Source organism: Galeopterus variegatus, unplaced genomic scaffold (assembly GCF_000696425.1).
Source record: "Galeopterus variegatus unplaced genomic scaffold, G_variegatus-3.0.2 Scaffold3855, whole genome shotgun sequence".
NCBI lineage: Eukaryota > Metazoa > Chordata > Mammalia > Dermoptera > Cynocephalidae > Galeopterus > Galeopterus variegatus.
Window position 1 is genome coordinate 51,848 of NW_007729966.1, and position 21,262 is coordinate 73,109.

General features: G+C 38.0%; 1 protein-coding gene across 1 annotated transcript; it reads left to right on the plus strand.

The window, feature by feature from the left end:
* Positions 1–3,785: 3,785 nt before the first annotated feature.
* Positions 3,786–21,009, plus strand: LOC103601740 (arylacetamide deacetylase-like). The gene is given in 6 exon segments (XM_008586164.1): positions 3,786–3,923; positions 6,582–6,804; positions 8,927–8,996; positions 16,962–17,133; positions 19,042–19,458; positions 19,461–21,009. Coding segments are annotated over 6 exon segments (1,227 nt in total). The 3' UTR covers positions 19,668–21,009.
* The last annotated feature ends 253 nt before the right edge of the window (positions 21,010–21,262 follow it).

Below are 21,262 nucleotides of genomic sequence, written 5' to 3' on the forward strand. Positions count from 1 at the left end.
AAAATTGACAGTGAGACACCCTACAGTAGAAACCATACAGTAGTGTTTTTATATTCCTTCAACTAAAACCTTGTTCCTTATTGAAATGCCTTGGAGAAAAAATCTAACATGGGAGTCAGTGGAACTGTAGACCAGAGAGGAGTTAGAAAAGTCTATTTCCAACCAACAACTTCTAATTTACTTGGACACCTAGGGCTGCCTTGAGAAATTGCACCCCAGATATGTCAACATTTTCATGGGTAAATTTCGAAAGCAACATTGTGAAATTCATGTTTTTAGGCTTCTCCTTTTGTTGTAACTGCTTCAGAAGAAAAGCTAAAAGGAAGTTGTGGGGAAAAGACTGGTATATATAATGTACATACTAGTGCAATGTATTTACAAGTGCACCACATATTTCTATCATTAGAATCCAGACAGTCAGAGGAGATCTGATACATCAGGTATCTGGATCATCAGGATCCAGACAGAGGTATTGAAATTATGCTAAGTGTTATCAGAAGAGATCTGATAACAAAGGTGTTAGAAGTTAAAAAAAAAAGAAAAGAAAAGAAAAGAAAAACCTAATACCAGAGATTTCTAACTGCAAGAAGCAGCTAGCACCCCCAGGGGGTTGGGTGAACCAAAAGGAAGAGGTAGAGATTCAGAACCCAAGTGTGCAGAAGGTCGGTTGGTTGCACATATGGGTGCTCAGACCGCCTAAGGATGCCACACAACTGACGCTGATACACAGGTGCTTGGACCTTCAATAGGTAGCTAACAGGCTGTCGCTGGGAGTTCTGAAGGATGCCGTAGCTAGTACTGTCTTTGGCGATTGTAGGGCTGCCAGGATAAATCAGAAGTAAGAAGAGGTGTAGGTAGCGAACAGGCTGTCGCTGGGAGTTCTGAAGGATGCTGTAGCTAGTACTGTCTTTGGCGATTGTAGGGCTGCCAGGATAAATCAGAAGTAAGAAGAGGTAACGCTTTTCCTTTTTTTTTCTTCCACCTTCCAATCTTCTGCCAGTGCTTACCATCAGCAGAAATCAACCAGAATCCACAGGGCAACAGCATTTGGAAAACATAGTCTATAGAAATCCAATTCCAGAATTACAGAGAAGAATATAGAAAGGTGGGTTGTAATCAGAGACATAGTAAGTATATTGTTGACTATTATAACAATGAAAAGAAATATAAAATATTCCTGCAAAATGAACACATACTGAAACGAATGAAACTGACCACATATCACACTGGTAACGTTACAGAGAGGATGAATTTCTAGTGATTTTATTGAGTATTTGAGTCAAGTGCAGAAATTTAAGGTGGAAAGTATTTCAAATAAATTTGTAAATATCCTTTAGTAATTTTATTGATTGTAGTAATATTTGTATTGATGTCTTGAAACTTTCAAATATTTCTGTGAAAAGCAAATATGAGACAATTTCAGGAAACAAATTTTCAGGATAATAAAAATATACAGCTGATGAATGATGAACCAAATGAAAATGTAGGCTGTCTTGTTCTAAAGAGAATAAAGGAAGAACAAAGATAATTCCACATTTAAGAAGCAGATTGTCCATTAGTAATAAGAAACAATTCTAGCAGAATAAGATAATTAGCTGTGTCTCCTTGGTGAGTTAATTAAACCTTCTGTGCAGCAGAATCCTCATTTTTAAAATGGGAATAGTGTCAATTTTTTAATCCTTGTGAGGAGAATTAAAGGAAACAATCATACAATATCAGTGATGTTATCTATAATTATTATTACTATTACTATTTACATAAAGAAACTAAGACTACTCGAGTGTTCCTTCAAGAAAAGATCTCAAGTGACTTCCTCAGGGGTAAAAACATAATCTCTAGGGGTCAAAGAGACAAGTTCAGTGACAAGTGAAACAGATTCAACCAATTCGAGAAATTGTAAATAATACAGAAAGTAAACATCAGCACAGAACAGTGGAGCAAACCAGATAGAACAGAGAGCTGAAACAGGCATAATCCACAATGTGCACAGGAGAAATTGTGATTGGGTCAGGGAGGTGAGTGACCCCTGGTTTGTTGCATTAAGTTTTAAATCATTTCTTTTTTTCTTTTTTACTGACCGGTACGGGATCGCAACCCTCAGTGTTGCGCCCGCGCCGCACTCAGCCAGTGAGCGGGAACCGGTCACCACATGGGATCCGAGCCCTTGGCGGGAGTGCCGCCATGCTCCCAAGTTTTTTTTTCTTTTTTACTGACCGGTACGGGATCGCAACCCTCGGTGTTGCGCCCGCGCCGCACTCAGCCAGTGAGCGGGAACCGGTCACCACATGGGATCCGAGCCCTTGGCGGGAGTGCCGCCATGCTCCCAAGTGGCGCACTCTCCAGTGCGCCACCGGGCCGGCCCTTAAATCATTTTTAATATTGTTATTATATTGCTTCTACACGAAAAATGAATGCTTAGAAAGTATCAAAAGTACACATCAAATTTTATCCAGTTTCTCAGAATGCTGCTTTAAAGCAATGTTTTCCATGGAATGGTTTAACATATTTTTTTCTTTTTTGCACATAAGTGTTTTCTAATTTTATAACAACAGCACTTAAGATTTCAGTAATATTATGTGTTAAAAGGAAAAACTATATACACATGAAAACAGAAATTGAGGGACAATCTTGCAGTGTTAAATTTAAAAATCATTATAAACTCATATCTTTAAGTCTATACTTTTTAGCTGTGTACACTAAATGGGCTAGCATCAGTGAGTATAATTAATGCCAAGATTTTCTTTTCTATTTTTATTTTCCACCAAAGAAAACCAGGACTCCTTGAAGAAGTGGTTAACTCCAGGTCTCTGGTGGAAAGATGGTTGTGGGGAAAAAAAACAAAAAAGGCAAAAAATACACTAATGTTTCAACAGAAGTTATCTCAGCAATGTAGGAATGTGATTTGTTATATAATTATTATTTTCTCTCTGTATTTCCATTATAAACTGTATATATTCTAGGCCTTGGAAAAAATTAAAGTGTTTTTTAATAAAAGCTTTCTGTGTACTGTCTTAGCCACCTGGGTTTTTCTGGCTGCAATTCATAAAGCTAAATGATTTGGGGCAAGTTGTTTAACCTCCTTAAAACTCATTTTACTCATTTACGGGAAAATAATGATACTGGTCTCATAGATTTATTGCTTGAACTCACTCAGATTATATATGTAAATCATTTAGCATAGAGCCTGGATCATAGATTAAATAATTAATAAATGCTCACTATTACTGTTATCATTACTATTAACTTTTTTTTATAACCCCCCACCCTTTCAAAAATTATCAGAAATAATTGTTAACATTTCTGTATCCTGCAAGATCATGCAAATTCTGTAGGGGCAGATACAATGACTATTTTGTTTCCTATACTCTCAAAACCTAAAAAACATGTTTGTTAGTTTTCCCCTATTCCATGACTATCTATTTTAAAGCAAGGATTCTGCATCTTGTATATTTTCTATGGATAATTTTTTTAGCATTAAAGAATTTTCCCCAAGTTATTGCTCAATACCTGCTTGTTTACTGAAATACTAATAAGGGTACGGTTGCTGACAGAAATTGGCCATTTGCTATTGCACATTGAACTTTGAACTCACCATGATTGTTAAACAATGAAATTCTAACCTTATTATGCCAACCCTTAAAGTAAGCAAGCAACTCTATATTCAAAAAGTAAGATAAAGCTTCTGGGTGGAGCTGAAGCATACTGGTTATTAAAGTACACTATTCAGGCATATCAAGTAAGTTTACTTTGTGTTTCTGAAGACAGAGAAGCAGAAGATACTCAGCATGGGAAGAAAGTCACTGTACCTTCTGATTGTGGGGGTTCTTCTAGCATATTATATTTATACACCTCTCCCAGATAATTTTGAGGAGCCATGGAGAATGATGTGGTTGCACACACAACTGAAAACTACAGAACATTTGGTAAGTACGGAATTTTATGAATTTAGATGAATTTTATGAATTCAGATGAGCATATGCAACCATATGAAGAATTAAGTTTTCCAGGATTCTGCTCTGTTGATGTATTGATTTAGTTATTTAGTCATCTTTTTAAATAAGTGCTGTGGCTTTTGTCTATTTGCTGCTTAGAAACGTTGCTTGTTTGTTTGCTTGCTTTCTATTTTACATGTTGGAGTCATGTTAAAAAATATCAAAAACAACAAGCGAGGAGCCACTTGAGAAGGTTTACTGAAAAATGCTTTGTTTAAGTACTATTAATGTCATGATAGTGACTATTCATTGAAATTTTTTCTTAGGTGTAATTTTGTATTTAACTTTTTTAAACAAGTCAGAGATCATCTGACTGGGCAGCACTGTGTGAGTTATAGACTTTTATGCAATCATCTTCAGGGAATAGACTAAGGAAATTTGAATAAGTTCTCAAGGAAATACTGTAGGCAGGCTGGTTGGCACATGCCCAGAGTCAACCCTCTGAGGCATGATACATCAGAATGAGGGATCATGGCAACCGACTGCTTGCCAGAGCAGCTTGGGCACTGAAAACAAAAAGGGTGTAACTCTTTCTGGCACCTTGGCCATGTTTTCTTGTTTCTTATTACTTCTTTGATTAGTTTATTGCCTTTATTTTTTAAAATCTCTTTTCCTAACTTAAACCAGATGGACGTTATAGCTCCTGGACTGTTCTATTTCCCATTTATTCAACAATTCAACCATCTCTCAAATCCTATTAGGCAAACAAGGAGTCTGTCTCCACAGAGTTGATATTCTAGTGGAGGAGAAAAATAATAAATGACAATCAAATGCATGAATGATTTCAGACCGTGAGCAGTGCCTTGAAGAAGATAAGATGGAGGAAAAGAGCGTAATCTGGGCAGATGGCAGGGCAGGGCTACTGTATATATAGTCAGAGAAAGACATTCCGAAGAGGAAACATCTGCTTAGAGACCCGCAGGATGAAAAGAAACAAGCCACCCTGAGTACCGAGGAAAGACTTTTCCAGCAGAGACAGCAACAAGCGCAAAAATCCCAGCTGGGTCAGAGAAAGACATTCCGAAGAGGAAACATCTGCTTAGAGACCCGCAGGATGAAAAGAAACAAGCCGCCCTGAGTACCGAGGAAAGACTTTTCCAGCAGAGACAGCAACAAGCGCAAAAATCCCAGCTGCAAAATGTTAACTTGAAGAAATCCTATGAAACATTTGGGATTGATGGAAAAATTATTTCGATTTAGTTTGGAGAGGTTAGATGTCATATCATACAGTGCTTTGTGGGCAATGGTAGTAAGTTTTGGTTCAATTTTATTTGTAATGTAGAGCGACTAAAGAGTTTTAAGAAGGGGATGATTTTTTTCTCATCCGATACGAGTGTATTTGCCGTCTTTGCACTGCAGTTTGTGAGAGGTTCTTGATTTTTTGAGTACTGCTATTATCTTCTTTTTAAAAATTCATTGAAGCAATTATAATTTTTGTTTGTTCGTTTTTAATTTTTCTTGTCTGGTAACCATTTTTTTGTTTTTCTTATTTTTTGGGGGGAGGAGGGAATTCTGCCCATGATCTATAAATGTAGTATATTTTCAGAGCTCTCAAAGGATATACATTTTAAAAATTGTTTTAATGTCTTTTCTTATTCCTAAATCATTTGTTTTGTATTTTTGTTTATTTGTTTTTTGTGGTCAATTCTTCTCTTGCTTTATTTTGTTTTTCCCAGCTGTCTTCTCCCAAATGTCTAGCAATCTTTGAGTGTGTATTTACACATTTTGTTGAAGGATTATTCTATGGACATGAAATCAAGAATCAAACTGCTTGATGTAGAATCCTGGTAAATATCACTTACTAGCTGTATGAGCTCGAACTACTTATTCAACCTCCCTGGGCTCATTCTCTGAAGTGGATGTGTCAATATTGTCTATCTAACATACAGATGAGTAGCGTGCTTAGGACACTGACTTGTCCTAGGGTGAAAGGACAGGCTGCAGGCAGGCTGGCCATGCCTCTTTCTCCCACCCACTCTTTCCCCCCCAACCCTGCCTCCCGGCCCCCATGTGCACTCAGCTCTGTAGCCAAGCCTCCCTGCATCAAGAGCCTTCCCATTTCTAACCTAAACTGGTTTCTCTGCCTGGAAGGGTTTTTATCTGGTTTGTTTAGCTAAATTCTTAGGCAAAGATCTTTCTCCTAAAACTCAGATAAAATTGTGCTTCCTGTTTGAAAACTCCTTTCATTTGCTACTCCCAGGTAGCTTTATAATCACCAGATGTCTGCTCTCAGAGTACCTTGTGCAGAGCTCTGTTACCGCATTTACATTGCTTTATAACAGTTTACTTATCTTTGAGGTTCTTGAGAAGAACATTTCTCTTATTCATCTCTGGAACCCTAAAGTCTAGTAAAGACTGTCACATTTTTGTGGAATGAGGACTAAATGAATGATTTCTCTCTCCTTTTTAACAACCATTATAGGTATAACCTTTGTACTTCTGGTTCTTTTAAAAGGACCAAAGAGGATTTATGTATGAGAATTTAGTTTTTTTCACTTGAGCTTATTAAAGGTTAATGTGTACTTGTGCGTTGATAGATCTTTCTGACATCTGGAACTTGATTCTAAGACGTGTGAATTTTGCTTTTAGGCTACATTTGTTGAGCTGCTGGGACTTAACCATTTTATGGATTCCCTAATGATTACCATGAGATTTAATGAAGTCCCACCGACCTCAGATGAAAATGTCACTGTGACTGAGACTAAATTCAATAACATTCCTGTCCGTATATACATGCCGCAGAGGAAGTCAGAAGCTCTAAGAAGGGGTGTGTTTTACATCCATGGTGGTGGCTGGTGTTTGGGAAGTGCTGGTAAGTGGATGCTTTGAAAAACTGTCACTGAGATGGTTCACAAAAATGTTACCAAGGCTCTAGTAGACATACAGTGCCCTTGTGCATGGGCACTGCAATCTCTTTGCCTTCTATTACTTTGTCCTCATGCAAAGTTTTACTCTTCCTCCAAGCATCAAATCATTCTCTTTCAGAGAGGTCTTTCTTTATCAACACAAGTTGAGTTGAGAAGACAAACGTTTTCCTATTTATTGCAATTACTCTAAGAAAACATACCTTGCTATTTCTATCATTCTCCATTTGACATTACAGAATCATCTATGTCTTAATTCATGTACTCACATATTTCCTTTGTGCCTAGCAATATTCTGGGAGCTTTGGGTACATCTTTAAGCGGACAAAATTCTCTGCCTTCTTGGAGGTAAATTCTAATGGAAGAAAAATCTCTAATTAACAGATAAACAAATAAATATTACAGTGTGTTGTAAAGTGGTAAATGTGGCAAATAGTAGACCAGAGTAATCAAGATTAGGTATGAAGTTTGCAAATTTATTGATGTATAGAATTACAGTAGAAAGAGGGATATATTTAGAAGAGGAAGGACTGGGATAAAGTCGATGGTGTGACTCTGAGAAAATCATCTAACCCAGCTGAGTCCCACAGTCTTTAATATTCATCTGTTTACCTCCAGTAAATAGAACACAGATCAACTGGGGGCGTGGAGATTGAACTGGGTCTAAGTGAAGAACACTGAACCCCAGAGAGGAAGAATAAATTAGTCCAGACAAGAAATGTGATAAGCTTGAAATTAAGCAAATTTGTTATTTAATGTGGGAAGTTAGGAGAGCTAATAACCAGGGTGGGGGGGAGATAGATCAGAAATGAAATGACTATCCTGTTTCTGACAGGATGACTGGGAGGGTGAGGACAGATCCTTGGGAAACACAGATATGAGTGCTGGGTCGAGGCATAAGCAAAGTCACAAAATGAAAAGAAAGGCAAAGAGGGTGAGAGCCTCAAGAAAGAGGAATTAATACAAAGTACTGAATGGTAGAGAGACGCCGACTGAGTAGGACGGAAGTGCATCTCTTAGATGTTGAACTTTTGTGTCAATATCGTTGAGGACAAACTTGATGGAATATCCACACAGAAACACACTGAAGCAAGCAAAAAGCGAGAGGTAAGGGAATAGTAAAAAAGATTGCTGCCCTTCAAGGGACTTAGTTGTGAAAGGAATAAGCAAGAGAATGATCAAAAAGAGAGTTAAGTTAGAGCATTTTATTTCATTTTTTATATGGGAGAGACATGAACAAGTTGGTAGACTGAAGGAAATGAAGGCAATAAATAGAAATATATTGGAAAAGAGAGGGGCCGGGGGTGTTGACCAATGGATGAATACCCCAGAGGAAATAAGAGGGAGGAAGATTTTTAGCATTGGTAAGGTAGCTGGATATGGATAGGAGGGTTGGAGATGGATAAGAAGAGCGTCAAGTCTTCCTCTCAGACAGGAAAAAGGGAAAAAGACAGGCTTCAGCTAGAGACATTTTAAGGATTTCAGTACAATGAAAACAGTAAATGAGGGGATTCCAGCTTTGTGTTTCAAAGGGGCATAGTTCTATCCTACTTATATTCAGGTGTTTTGGGTTTTTGTTTTTTCGTTTTTTCTGTTGTTCCATGCACACTTAGGGGGTCCTCTACATTCCCACAATTCCATCTATATCTCCTTGTGTCACATATCCAACTATACATTGGTCAAGTCAGTGACTTGTCTTTTTATCTTTGCATACCCATATTCTAACACAGAGCCAAATCAATACATCTTCCAGTAAGAGATTTGGGGCTAGTCTTCTAGAGAATGAAGCTGGCTTAGAAGGGCCAGTTACAAAATGTGCAGGATGAAGATAAAGGGAGGAAAGAAGAGCAATTGGGAGGCTCCCTGGGAAACTCAAATTCCACTGAGTTGTGGGTAGGCAGTTTCCTATGGATAAGTACAGCATTAAATTTGTCTCCCTACTATTTTAGTGTAGAACAGGTGAAGAATTATCAGCACATAAAACCAGAACAGTAGGACTTTTATGAAGGAAACATTCTTGTCTACATTTGTCCATTCTCACTAAGAGACTGTTTTTATTCCTTTTTTCAGCTTTTCATAATTATGATCTTCTGTCAAGATGGACAGCAGACAGACTTGATGCTGTTGTCATATCAACCAAGTAAGAGCCATGTTGTTTTGTTTTCAGACCAGATGCCTTATATACCAGGATTCTCTCAGCTTTTGTAGCTGATGCATGATTATGCCAAAAATAAATGTTTCCCAGATGACACTGGGTAGGTGATTGAAAGTGAAGGCTAGGCCTACTCTGGCTAGAGTTGAGAAGAAATCTGTGTGTGTGTGTGTGTGTGTGCGCGCGCGCGCACGCACGCGTGTGCGTGTTATTCAAGCAGGCAGGAAGAGCTGAAAGTAAAGATTTTTTTAACATAAATTCGAACTGTATCACGCATAGACATAATTACTTATACTGAATTTCCTCTCAAACTTTAATTCACAGTTTTTATGAATGAGTGCCCCAGAATTGAAGGATGATCTATAAAAGTGTGTTATAAATAATTCAGATGGTGTTTGTGAAGACTAAGTGATATTATCTTTGAAGGGAACTTTGCACAGTGCCTAACACTTGATGAGCCTAAAATATTAAAATTTATTTTCAAGTTAAACAAAATTGATGAGTTGGTGCAAAATACTGTGTTAGATCAATAATCTGTGTTTGAAAATAACACTTAGAACAATAAAACTAGGGGTAGATTGCTATGTAGACCAACGCCAGAGCAGAATATACCTATTTAAACTGAAACTTTAAATAATGAACTAAAGTTAAGAAATAACATAGTCATGACTATTTGTCAAGTTAAGTCATTATTATAAAGTTGGAAAATGGTCATGCTCAATATTTGGTTGTAAGTGGTCATTAATAGATGTAGCAGTTTAGGATAATATGTTTTTAAAGTAATTAGAAAATCCAAGCTTATACTAAGTTTTGTATTCTTACTTTATTTTTAAAAAGGATTTTCTTAAAGAAGGCAAGTTAAGCGACACCATAAGACATATGCATGTGTTTGATTCTTCAAAATGACTAATAAATCACACATACTTAAAAGATAAACTTTGGGTATTTTATGCAAATACATGCCTTGCCTTTAAATATATTTTTATTTTATTTATATTAAAGATAAATGGCAAGTCTACTACAGAAATTTGGATAATTTTGGTTCTATTAAAATTAAAATGGGGCTGGCCCGGTGGCGCACTCGGTAGAGTGTGGTGCTTGGGAGCGCGGCAGCGCTCCCTCCGAGGGTTTGGATCCCATATAGAGACTGGTCCGCTCACTGGTTGAGCGTGGTGTGGGCACAACACCGAGGGTTGCGATCCCATTGCCAGTCGCGGTACGGGCGCGACACTGAGGGTTGTGATCCTGTTACCGGTCACGAAAAAAGACAAAAAGGAATAAATAAATAAATAAAATTAAAATGGCCAATAGCACATGGAAAGAAGCTCAACATCATTAACTATTAAGGAAATGCAAATCAAAACCACAATGAAACACTACTTCACACTCACTAAGATGGCTATAATAAAAAAAATAGATAATAACATGTGTTAGTGAGGACAGGGCAAAATCGGAACTGTCTATATTGGTGGGAAGGTCAAATGGTGCAGCCACTTTGGGAAACAGTTTCACAGTTCCCTAAATGTTTAAACTTAGGGTTTCCATATGACCTAGAATTTCTATTCCTAGGTATATACACAAGGGAGATGAAAACATATCCATATAAAAACTTGTATTTCATACCATCATTATTTATAAAACCCCAAAAGTGGAAACAACCCAATGTTCATCACCTGATGAATGGATAAAGAAAATGTAGTATATCCATACAATGGAATACTATTTGACAATGAAAACGAGTGCTAAAACATGGATAAATCTTGAAAATATTATGTTAAGTAAAATAAGCCAGTCACAAAAGGCCATACATTGTATTATTTCATTTATATAAAATGTCCAGAATAGGCAAATCTATAAAGGCAAAGTAGATTAGTGATTGCCTTGGTCTGGATATGAGGGGTGGAGAGAAATGGCAAGTGATTACTAATGGGTTCAGGGTTTCTTTTCGGGAATAATGAAAATGTTCTAAAAATAAAGAACTTATATTCATCAAAAGACACTAATACAAGTCTTAAAGTGTGTGTGTGTATATATGTATGTGTGTGCATGTACACATATGTGTACACATATAAATGTAAAAACTACATTTATATATTTTTCTTATTCAAAATATATAAACACCTACCAATTAATGGAAGGATTGGGAAAAGCTTGAAAAGACAATGTACAGAAAAGGATATGCAAATCATCAATGAGTATATACTACAGAATATCTAATCAATACTCCTAAAGATTATCAAGTTTATGAGAAACACAAAAATAGACTGTCACATACCAGAGGAGACTAAGGAGACAAGACATCTTGATATGATGTGGCATGCTGGATAGGATCCTGAAACAGAAAAGGACATTAGCAGTAGTGTAACAATGTTGAGTTCTTAGTTTTAACAAATGTACCCTGGTTATATATGATGTTAATATTAGAGGAAGCTGGGTGAAGGGAATTTGATAAATCTCTTATATTGTCTTTTCAATCTTTCTGTAAACTTCAACTTACTCCAAAATAAAAAGCTTATTTAAGAAATTTAAAAAACATCAAAAGTTAGTATACATCAGGAAAGTATAAATTAAAATAACTAGGAGATAACTCTGTATACCTCATAATTTTGCTAAAATGAAAAAGATATAAAACACCAAGAGTTGGTAAAGATATGAATTGACACGCACTTTCATAAACTGCTGGTTTGAGAATAGCTACTGCTGGTTTGGTTGAACTACTTTGTAAAACTCTTTGACAGTATTAAGTAAAATTAAGCAAATATGCATAACTCTGTGGCCATCAATAACACAGGTACATATCAATAAAAATACATACATATGTTCACACACACAAAAAAACCATATACTAGAATATTCATAGAAGGACTGTTTGTGAAAGCCCAAGACTGCAAGTTTTAGGCTGGATCACAGACCCCTCTGCCCTGTCCTGTGCAGGTCGTGAGTTAGGTAATTGAAAAAGATTCTGGTAGCTGAAAACAGGATAGACATGCACTATTCTGACATGAGCTCTGCTGGCCAGTGGTTCAGAGCTGTTGTCTTCCATACCAAAAGTACACAACAGTGACAACAAGCCAAGGGGTACATGGGCACACATGTGTACTAACACTACTCTTATACAACTTGTTTACAACAGATGTGCTCATACCGAGCCAGATATAAGCCAAGGGGACATGACTATACTGACTCCATTTTCCTCACACTCCACCTCTTCAGGGTCCCTCACTGTACAATCTATGCATCTGAGATCTTCCATGTTATTCCCTTTAGCAAGGATGGCTGACTCTTGCATTCATAGACCACAGCAGCAATATAGGCTGCAGCAACATGCCACCAAAACACAGGCACTTCCTCCCAGTACAGCTAACACCTGCCTCCAGGAGGACAACACATTGGCCCACCATTCCTGGAGGGATCACCAGTCAGTTTTTGGACAGCATGAATTTCACTGGTTAATTGCTGCAAAGCCTGAGTAACATTATGATGATAGTCAAAGATATACACACAGCATTCCGTTCAGGCCAGGTCCAGGTAGCAGTTGTCATTGGGATGATCTCCCATGGGAATCCTGCAGCCACACTGGTAGGAAACTTGGTGCATATGTATGTGCCCAGTTGACTATGGTGTTGGCAGCCACAAGACTATGGGCAAAGAGACAAAAGGGTTATTGGCACCGAAAGAGGCAGTTCTTACCCCTCTGGCAGAATACATGTTAACTTACCACCCTGGAAAGAATGGTTGCAGGAACAGGTGCTGAGGCTCTGTGCAACAGAACCTCCACTGCAGAGGGTCCACCCTTGTGGGGTCTCTCACTTAAGATCCTGACTGTCAGCCATAATGCCGTGTCCACCCCTTCAGGGATGGGGGTTGGGCAGATGGCCTTAGTCACTTTTTCAGAAGACCATTGTACTTTTCAATCATTCCTGCTGCTGGGGGATGATACAGCACGTGTAACTTCCACTGAATAGACAACTGGGAAGCCCACTTCTGTACTTCATGTCCAGTAAAGTGGGTTTCATTATCATTCTCTATGACCAGGGGCCAACTGTACATGGCTGTAAGGCTGTTCAACACCTTAATAGTGCTTACCTGGTCTGGGGCCTGACAAGGCCATACAAATAGAAGACCAGTAGCCATATCAACAGCTGTGAAGATATACCTGAAATTCTCTGACCTTGGCAGTGGTCCCACAAAATCCACTTGCCATCGAATCAGGAACATTCTTCCTCAAATTATTTGCCCATCAGTATGTGGCACCTGCTGGGGGTGTGGACTCTCTAAGGCAACACATGTTTGTTATATCTTCCCATTTTATGGGCAGGTTCAATCTTTGAACCATCAACCACATGGTCTTGCAGAAGGCATGCTGCATTCATCAATGTAACCACTGGGCTACATCAGCTTCTGGATCTCTCTCCAGCCATCTTACATTAGCCAAGGCATCAGCTTCATCATTGCCCAGACTGGCTAAGGGGAAATGTCCTGTGACATGGAAAATAGTTACTTCCTTTTCATGTCCTAATTTCCATAACTCTTGCCACATGGCTTGTCCCACAGGGGTCAGTGGTCTACCATCCACCGTTGATATTTCCAAGTACATATCCAAAGGATAAGACCCTTATATATGGCCCACTCACATTGTTCCAAATGGCCTAGCAGTGTTGGAGCCACCTTGGTTAAATCTGCAAGAGAATCAGAGGTTAGTAAGACATCATCTATATAATGAAACGTAACCATGCTGGGCCTAGTCCACTTGGGTAGGTCCCCAGTGACTAAACTATGATAGATGGTTGGGCTCTGCAGGTAGCCTTGGGGCAACACTTGAAAAGTCCATTGCCTTCCTCCCCAGGTGAAGGCAAACTTATCTTGGCTATCAGCCAAGATCAGATAGAGAAAAAAGCATTTGCAGGGGAACTTATAGCACATAACGATAAGTTCCCAGCTGAGTCGTCAGCTGATCCATCGAGCTGTGAACTGAAGGCATGGCCACGTGCAAAAGAGGCACTACTTTGTTCAGTTCTCAATAATACACAGTCATCCTCCCATCAGTTTTTTTCACTGGCCATACAGGGGTGTTAAATGGGCTATGTGCAGGATGAATAATACCAACCTTCTCTAAATTGGATATAGTGGCACCTATCTCCACATGACCTCCTGGCAGGCGATACTGTTTCACATTGACTACATGTCTTGGCTTGGATAATACCTGTGGGTCATGTTTAGCATGTCCCCATAACATAGGCTTCACTGTTTGTACCTGCAGTTGGAATTCTCCAACTGTCATTTGCAGGTGGAAACCATAATGTACATCTATAACCAAGATGTATTCAGCTACTTGAGATACATACACAGCATATAGATGAGGGGGCAATTGTCTTATGCCCAGAGATTTGACTGTAATAGTCTGTCCTCCATAGCCATCATCATTCACTGTGGCCCCCGGAAACTTATCTGGGTTGCCATGTGTCAAGCTACATTCTCTGCCAGTATCCACCAGCGCTAACACTCACTGTACATTTGTCTCTGACCAACGTCTTGCCAGTTCAACATGAGGCCTCCAGTCCTCATCTGCCCCCTGAAGGCAAGCACCTTGACCTGCTCCCTAGCCATAGGAGAAGAGTCCATCTGCCTCCACAGAAGTAGCCATGAAATCTTTCAGATTCACTGGGCATACTTTATCATTTTTCTCTCTGGGAAGTTTGGTGTAATGCTGTTCAGGGTGCAATTGTTGCCACAAGGCAAACAGGACCACATTTGGTTGCCAGTCAATTTTTTTTCCCATCAGGTCCTGCCATAAGCAAGTCAAACCTTATCTGCATACAGCTGGTCTTGCTCGGCCCCTTTCAGGTAAAATCCTGAGCATATCTTGGCGGTTGAGTCTTCACCACCTTTTGGACCCACTTTGTCTCCTCCCCTCTGCCTCACTGAAACTGGCCATCATATTCATCACTTCATGTATAGGATGACCAACATATGGGGCTAGTATAGCCATCAGTGACCCAAAGGATGTTGATGGTGCTTTTTGCAGCACTACATCTCTCATGCTGCTGGTAAAATGTTCATCATCTGAGCCACAGGTGTTCACATTAAACATGGACTGTTATATCCCCAGTTCCCAAATTATTTGAACCAACTTGGCATACGTTTGCCATCTACTCACAGTTTGGGGCAGTTCTCTGGTGTTCATGCACACGGTCCAGATGGCTGCATTCACTCATTCCATCAAGGAGTGGTTATCCTGTCCTGGTGCATATCTGTGGCTATTCTGTAGCCACTGCCGCAGGGATGGGTGCATGGTGGTAGAGGCTAACTTTTCCATCTCATCACCAGAACACATCACAGCATCCACCCTTAGGTCCCACAATCACAGGAGCCAAGCAGCTTGGGGTTCACCCTGTTTCTGCCGAAACTGTTTCCCTAAGTCAACCAACTCAACTTGAGTGCAGGGGACATAGGTGGGATATTGGGTCATTTGTGTGTTGCCCACTGGTTGCCCACCTGGTTCCATGGGCTGCTCATGCTTCACTTTCTGATGAACAACAGGTCATGCCAGGGGACGCACAGTCTCTCCCATTTACCATCAGATTCACCATCATCCCTGGTGTCAAAAGTAGGAGTGACCTGTTGCTGTACTTCCAACTGCAGAACAAGTACTCGTGCTTCCAACAAGTCTGCTTTCTGCTGCAAATCTCAAAGCCGCACTGCTTCATGGAGTTCCTGGTCCACGTCGACTCACAGTACAGTGAGCAACAGCCAGACCCTGGTCAACAGGAAAGTGGCCATTGGGTACTACATACTCAAGGGCAGCCACATTTCCTCCCCCTCCCTAGGGCTAGTGACTCCCTTACCTGCTCAGAATCATGATGACAACTATGCCAATTGTCGGGCTGGATCACAGACCCCTCTGCCCCATCCTGTGCAGGTGGTGAGTCAGGTAGTTGAAAAAGATTCTGTGGCTGATAACAGGATTTATTCCAATGCGAGATCTGCCAGCCAGCGATTCAGAGCCACTGTCTTCTGTACCGAAAGAACACAACAGTGGCAGCAAGCCAAGGGGTACATGGACACACATGCAAACTAACACTATTCTATAACTTGTTTACAACAGATGTGCTGAATCATACCCAGCCAGATATGAGGCGAGGGGGCCTGACTGTACTGACTCCATTTTCCTCACAGCAAGCAACTCAAATTTCATAACATATTTTTAAGTTTAAAAAATATTTATTTAGTACTTATTTATTTATTTAATTAATTGCAGTAAGAACACAGCATGAGATCAACCTTCTTTAAAAAATTCTATGTGTACATTATTGTCGACTGTACAATGTTGTACAACATATCTCTAGAGCTTATTCATATTGCTGGACTGAAACTTTATGCTGATTGATTAGTAACTCCCCATTTCTGCCTCCACACAACCCCTAGCAACCACAGTTTCACTCTTAGATTCTATGAATTTTTCTATGTTAGATGCCTCATGTAAGTGGAATCATGCAATACTTGTTCTTCTGTGACTGGCTTATTTTACTTATCCCATCAACATGTTAATGGATAAATAAGTTGCAGTATATCGACACAATGAAGTACTATGTACAGAAAGATAGAAGCACACAGCAATGTCGATGAGGCTCAAAAACATAATGTTGAACAATCAAAACCAGGTACACAGGAGTACGTGCTATATGATTCCATTTATTTAAAGGAAAAAAATTGGCAAAATTAATCAATGCTGTTTTGTCAGATTAGTGGATGCTTCAGGAATTGGAGAGAGTAAATAGGAGATTCTTGAGGTGCTGGAAATGTTCTTCTTGATCTGGATGCTAGTTGTATGGCTGTGTTCACTTTGAAAATTAAGGATGGATGCTTATGATATGTGCACTTTTGGCATGCATATTATGCTTTAATAAAAAGTTTTTTTAAAGTGATATTAAAAACCATGTTTTTCCCCCACAGCTACAGATTAGCACCTAAGTATCATTTCCCAATTCAATTTGAAGATGTATATAATGCTTTAACGTGGTTCTTACACAAAAAAGTTCTTGCAAAATATGGTGTAAACCCTGAGAGAATCGGTGTTTCTGGAGATAGTGCAGGAGGGAATTTAGCTGCAGCCGTGACTCAGCAGGTAAAATGCTTGTCATTTCTATATATTTTTAAATAACCTACTTATAAACAGATCTAATACATAAATCAAAATGTAAATGCAAATACAAAGATAGTAATTTTTTGGAAGTATTAAAGAGAATATTGAGAAGAAATGCCCAAAATATAAAAATGTCAATCTCTGCTCCTGCTCTTGTCATAGTTTTTTTCTTTCTTAATGAAATGACAATTTATTTAAAATTATACATGTCTCAGTGAAATATTATTCTACTCAAATGGATTAGATAATATAATTGCATTACCAGACAATGACCTTATGTTGGTAGATAATCACATTATTTTTAGAAATTATCAGCATATTCAAAGATTTCTATGCTACTTACAAGAATTCAAAAGATTTCTTTGTGTGTATATGTAAAATCAGATATTTTTATTTGTCATTTAATAATGGTAACAAAGTAATAATAAAAAATGGCATTTTCATCTCAGATTACTATGGAGAATGGGCTTAGTTTTATAACAAAGAAAAATACTTCTACTGCTTATTTAAAATTTAAACTATTCCCCCATGCAGTAGTGGGAGTCAGGAGGGGAAGCTACCTGTGAGCTACATATGTGGAAATTTGGATTTCATTAGTTTACTTTAATTACAAACTGAATTGAAGCCATTTTAAAGCATCACTATTATTTGTTTTTGTTTTGTTAGCTATTTTAATTTATAATTTTTTCACACTAAAAGAAAATGTTTGGCTACTAGTGTCTAGCGGACAATATTCTGAAAAAGAAAGAATGTTATGTTTGGGCTTGTTCCAACCACAATATAGAACAAGTACTTGAAACTTTGAGAGTGGATTTCTAATCATTACTGTGGGTTTCATAATGTAGTAGAAAAGGCTGATTGGACATCAGGAGACTTGGATTATCTTGAGAAGCAGTAAATGTGCCATAGATGTGATCTTTCCCAGGTCACTTAATCTCTGTAAACATCCATTTCCTCATCTGTAAGAAAAAATGAACGATTTCAACTTTACAAAGCTGTTTTCAGGGTCACATGAATAAATTTATATAAAACATCTAGCAACCTGTAATGATCTTTACAAACGATTTCCAGAATGCACAGAATAGTCTATTTTGACCAATACGGTTAAAATGCAGATAAATACCACAATTTGCAAAGTATTGTGGGTATATTTAATAATATCTTTATTTAATGTAGAAGTTATATGTGCCTTTTACAGTATAATATATTATGCACTTAAAAATATATATAAAATTACATTTTGAAGTATATGTTTTCAAAAAATAAAACATTTTATGAAATTTTATTCTTAGAGATCACTTTTTTTGCCTGCTCTGATATTTGGGCATTCTCTTTGCAGACCACTGATCTTTACAAATATTAGCACATTAGGCTTGATATAGGAAAGAGTAATGTTAATGGAATGTTTCACACAGAAAGCCTGCTCAAATCCCCTAAAGCAGCATGTTACTTGAGCATCAAAGCCAAATCAGAAATCCTCCTAAGTGATCCTTCCTCTCCATGGCATAGCCTATTGGTACACTAGTATACTTTAATAAACCTGTACATAACAAAAGAGAAATAAGGTCAAATTTATGCAGTTCTGCTGGTTGTCATTATTGGTAGAAGGGAGAAGACATTAACTTTCTAATTATTGCTTAGATCCTTTTGTATTATCCATGAGGATTATACAACAGACAATTTTCCTTAAGTTAAAAGTATCCTTTAATTAATGAACATTTAGTTCTAGAAACCCATTCTGAATATTTGAAAGTTTGTTGAAATGGTATATTTTAGTTATTACTTAAGTATTTTTGATATTATAAATTTATATTTAGGTTGTCTTATTGTGGTTATTTTATTGTTTTAAAATGAAAATAATTTGTGCACATCATCTTAATTATTTTTCAGCTCTTAAACGACCCAGATGTCAAGGTCAAACTGAAGATCCAGTCTTTAATTTATCCTGCCCTTCAGACTCTTGATGTAGATTCACCATCATATCGAGAAAACTCACATTTTCCAGTTCTGTCCAAATCACTCATGGTCAGGTTCTGGAGCGAGTATTTTACTACAGACAGATCACTTGAGGAAGCCATGCTGTCCAACCAGCATGTTCCTGTGGAATCGAGTCATCTGTTCCAGTTTGTTAACTGGAGTTCCTTACTCCCCGAGAAGTTTAAGAAAGGCCATATTTATAAGAATCCAACTCATGGTAGTTCTGAGCTGGCAAAAAAGTATCCAGGATTCCTAGACGTGAGGGCATCACCTCTGTTGGCTGATGACAAGAAGTTGCGTGGTTTACCCCTGACCTATGTCATCACCTGTCAATACGACGTCTTAAGAGATGACGGACTCAATATGACGTCTTAAGAGATGACGGACTCATGTATGTCACCCGACTTCGGAATGCTGGAGTTCAGGTGACCCATAACCACATAGAGGGTGCATTCCATGGAACACTTTCATTTCCTGAATTCAAAATTAGTTACAGGATGAGAAATCAGTATATTAATTGGCTAAGGGAAAATCTATAATAAAACATTTATCAATGATACATTTTCAGAATAAAGTAAATCTCAAAACATCAAAAAATCCACATTAGAAATTGTTTTTTCTTGGAATGCTTTACTTAAGGTGCACATATAGTCTAATAATTCTTACTGTAAATAGTTACCTTTCCACTTTTCTTTTTAACTCCGAAAGATTTCATTGAATTTTCCACATTGTCTATCTGCTATTTCTGCAATTTTCCCCTTACATTGTTAATCTTACTTTTTAAGTATCTTGTTTTCTTGTATACTCTCTTTTTGTGTGTTAGCTATTATTTGCAATTGCAGGAGGATAAATTAAGCGAATATTGCCCATCTGAGTTATGTTTGAGATTTTAATCAATGCACATTTAGGGTCTGAAAAACTTGTAATTACAATGAGCTAAGTTTCAACTCTCTTCAAAAGCAGTTGCTACAGTACAACGCCATTTTATTACCACTGTAAATTTCTCTTCTTCTGTGAAACACCTCTAGAATCCAGGCACCAAGTGTTGCACTATTCAATGCAAAAGATCACTGTGCACTTTGGGGAATTAGCGGCATTGCATTTGGGGAAAGGTAGAGAAACTGAAACAACCAAAGACTACAGTTGTAGAAGTAACTGACCAATGACAGAAAAATTTAATCTGTGAAAAGCCCATCCTGACATTGCAGGGAGGAACACAAAATAAAATGGAATGTATTTCAAGACTAAGCAGAATTATTTGTACTGACCGTGAACTATGTAATTCATTCTCGTTATGAAACAGCACAGCCACAGGCAGTTTTCAGGTGGGGCAGGAGCTCCACGCAGCCATCTGCTACTAAAGCTACTTCCATCTTTGTCCTTCACCATCTTCACCATCTTTTGTATAAATACTCATAATTATTGAGCTCATTTCTGAGTACCATCTGAATCTTCTGTTTAGGCAGAGATGGGATTTGGCAAAAGAGCTACACTTGAGGCAATTTTATTACATCAGGAGAAAATAGTAATCACAGAAGCTACAACCAATAGACTTCTTATATTTCGTTTTCTAGGATTGTATCACAAGAAATTTTGCAAAGAAGGAAGTTTTGTTGTTGGGCAAATTACATTATCTTATGCAAGAAATAAGCTAAGAATCGATAGGTAACTAGCAGAATATGCCACACACATCTATAGCAGTAACTTGTTAAAAAACAATTGTGGGATAATGATTTTCTGAATAAGTAAGTAGAGTTGTGGGTTAATATTAAATGTAATGAATAGACATATAAGTTGGATTAAGGTCCCAAATGATCATTTCTGTACCACATACAAACAAAAAATGTGTTCGTTGTTTTGAAATAAACTCTTGAATTCTTCCATGGCTGGTACTTGCTATTGTTTCACCTGATCCCTCCTCAAAAGCAGGAAGCAGCGACACTAACATGGACACTCACAAGCAGACATTTTCTTGCCCAGAGAGATGGGTACTCAACTGTCATCTACAGTATTTTCACATTAAGCAAATATTTTCTTGGACAATTGAAGTAATGATGGCATTAAGCAGACCAGAGGAGCAGGCTGGAGAGCTAATTTACTGTCATTTGTGAAACTAACATTCCAGAAGTTTGAA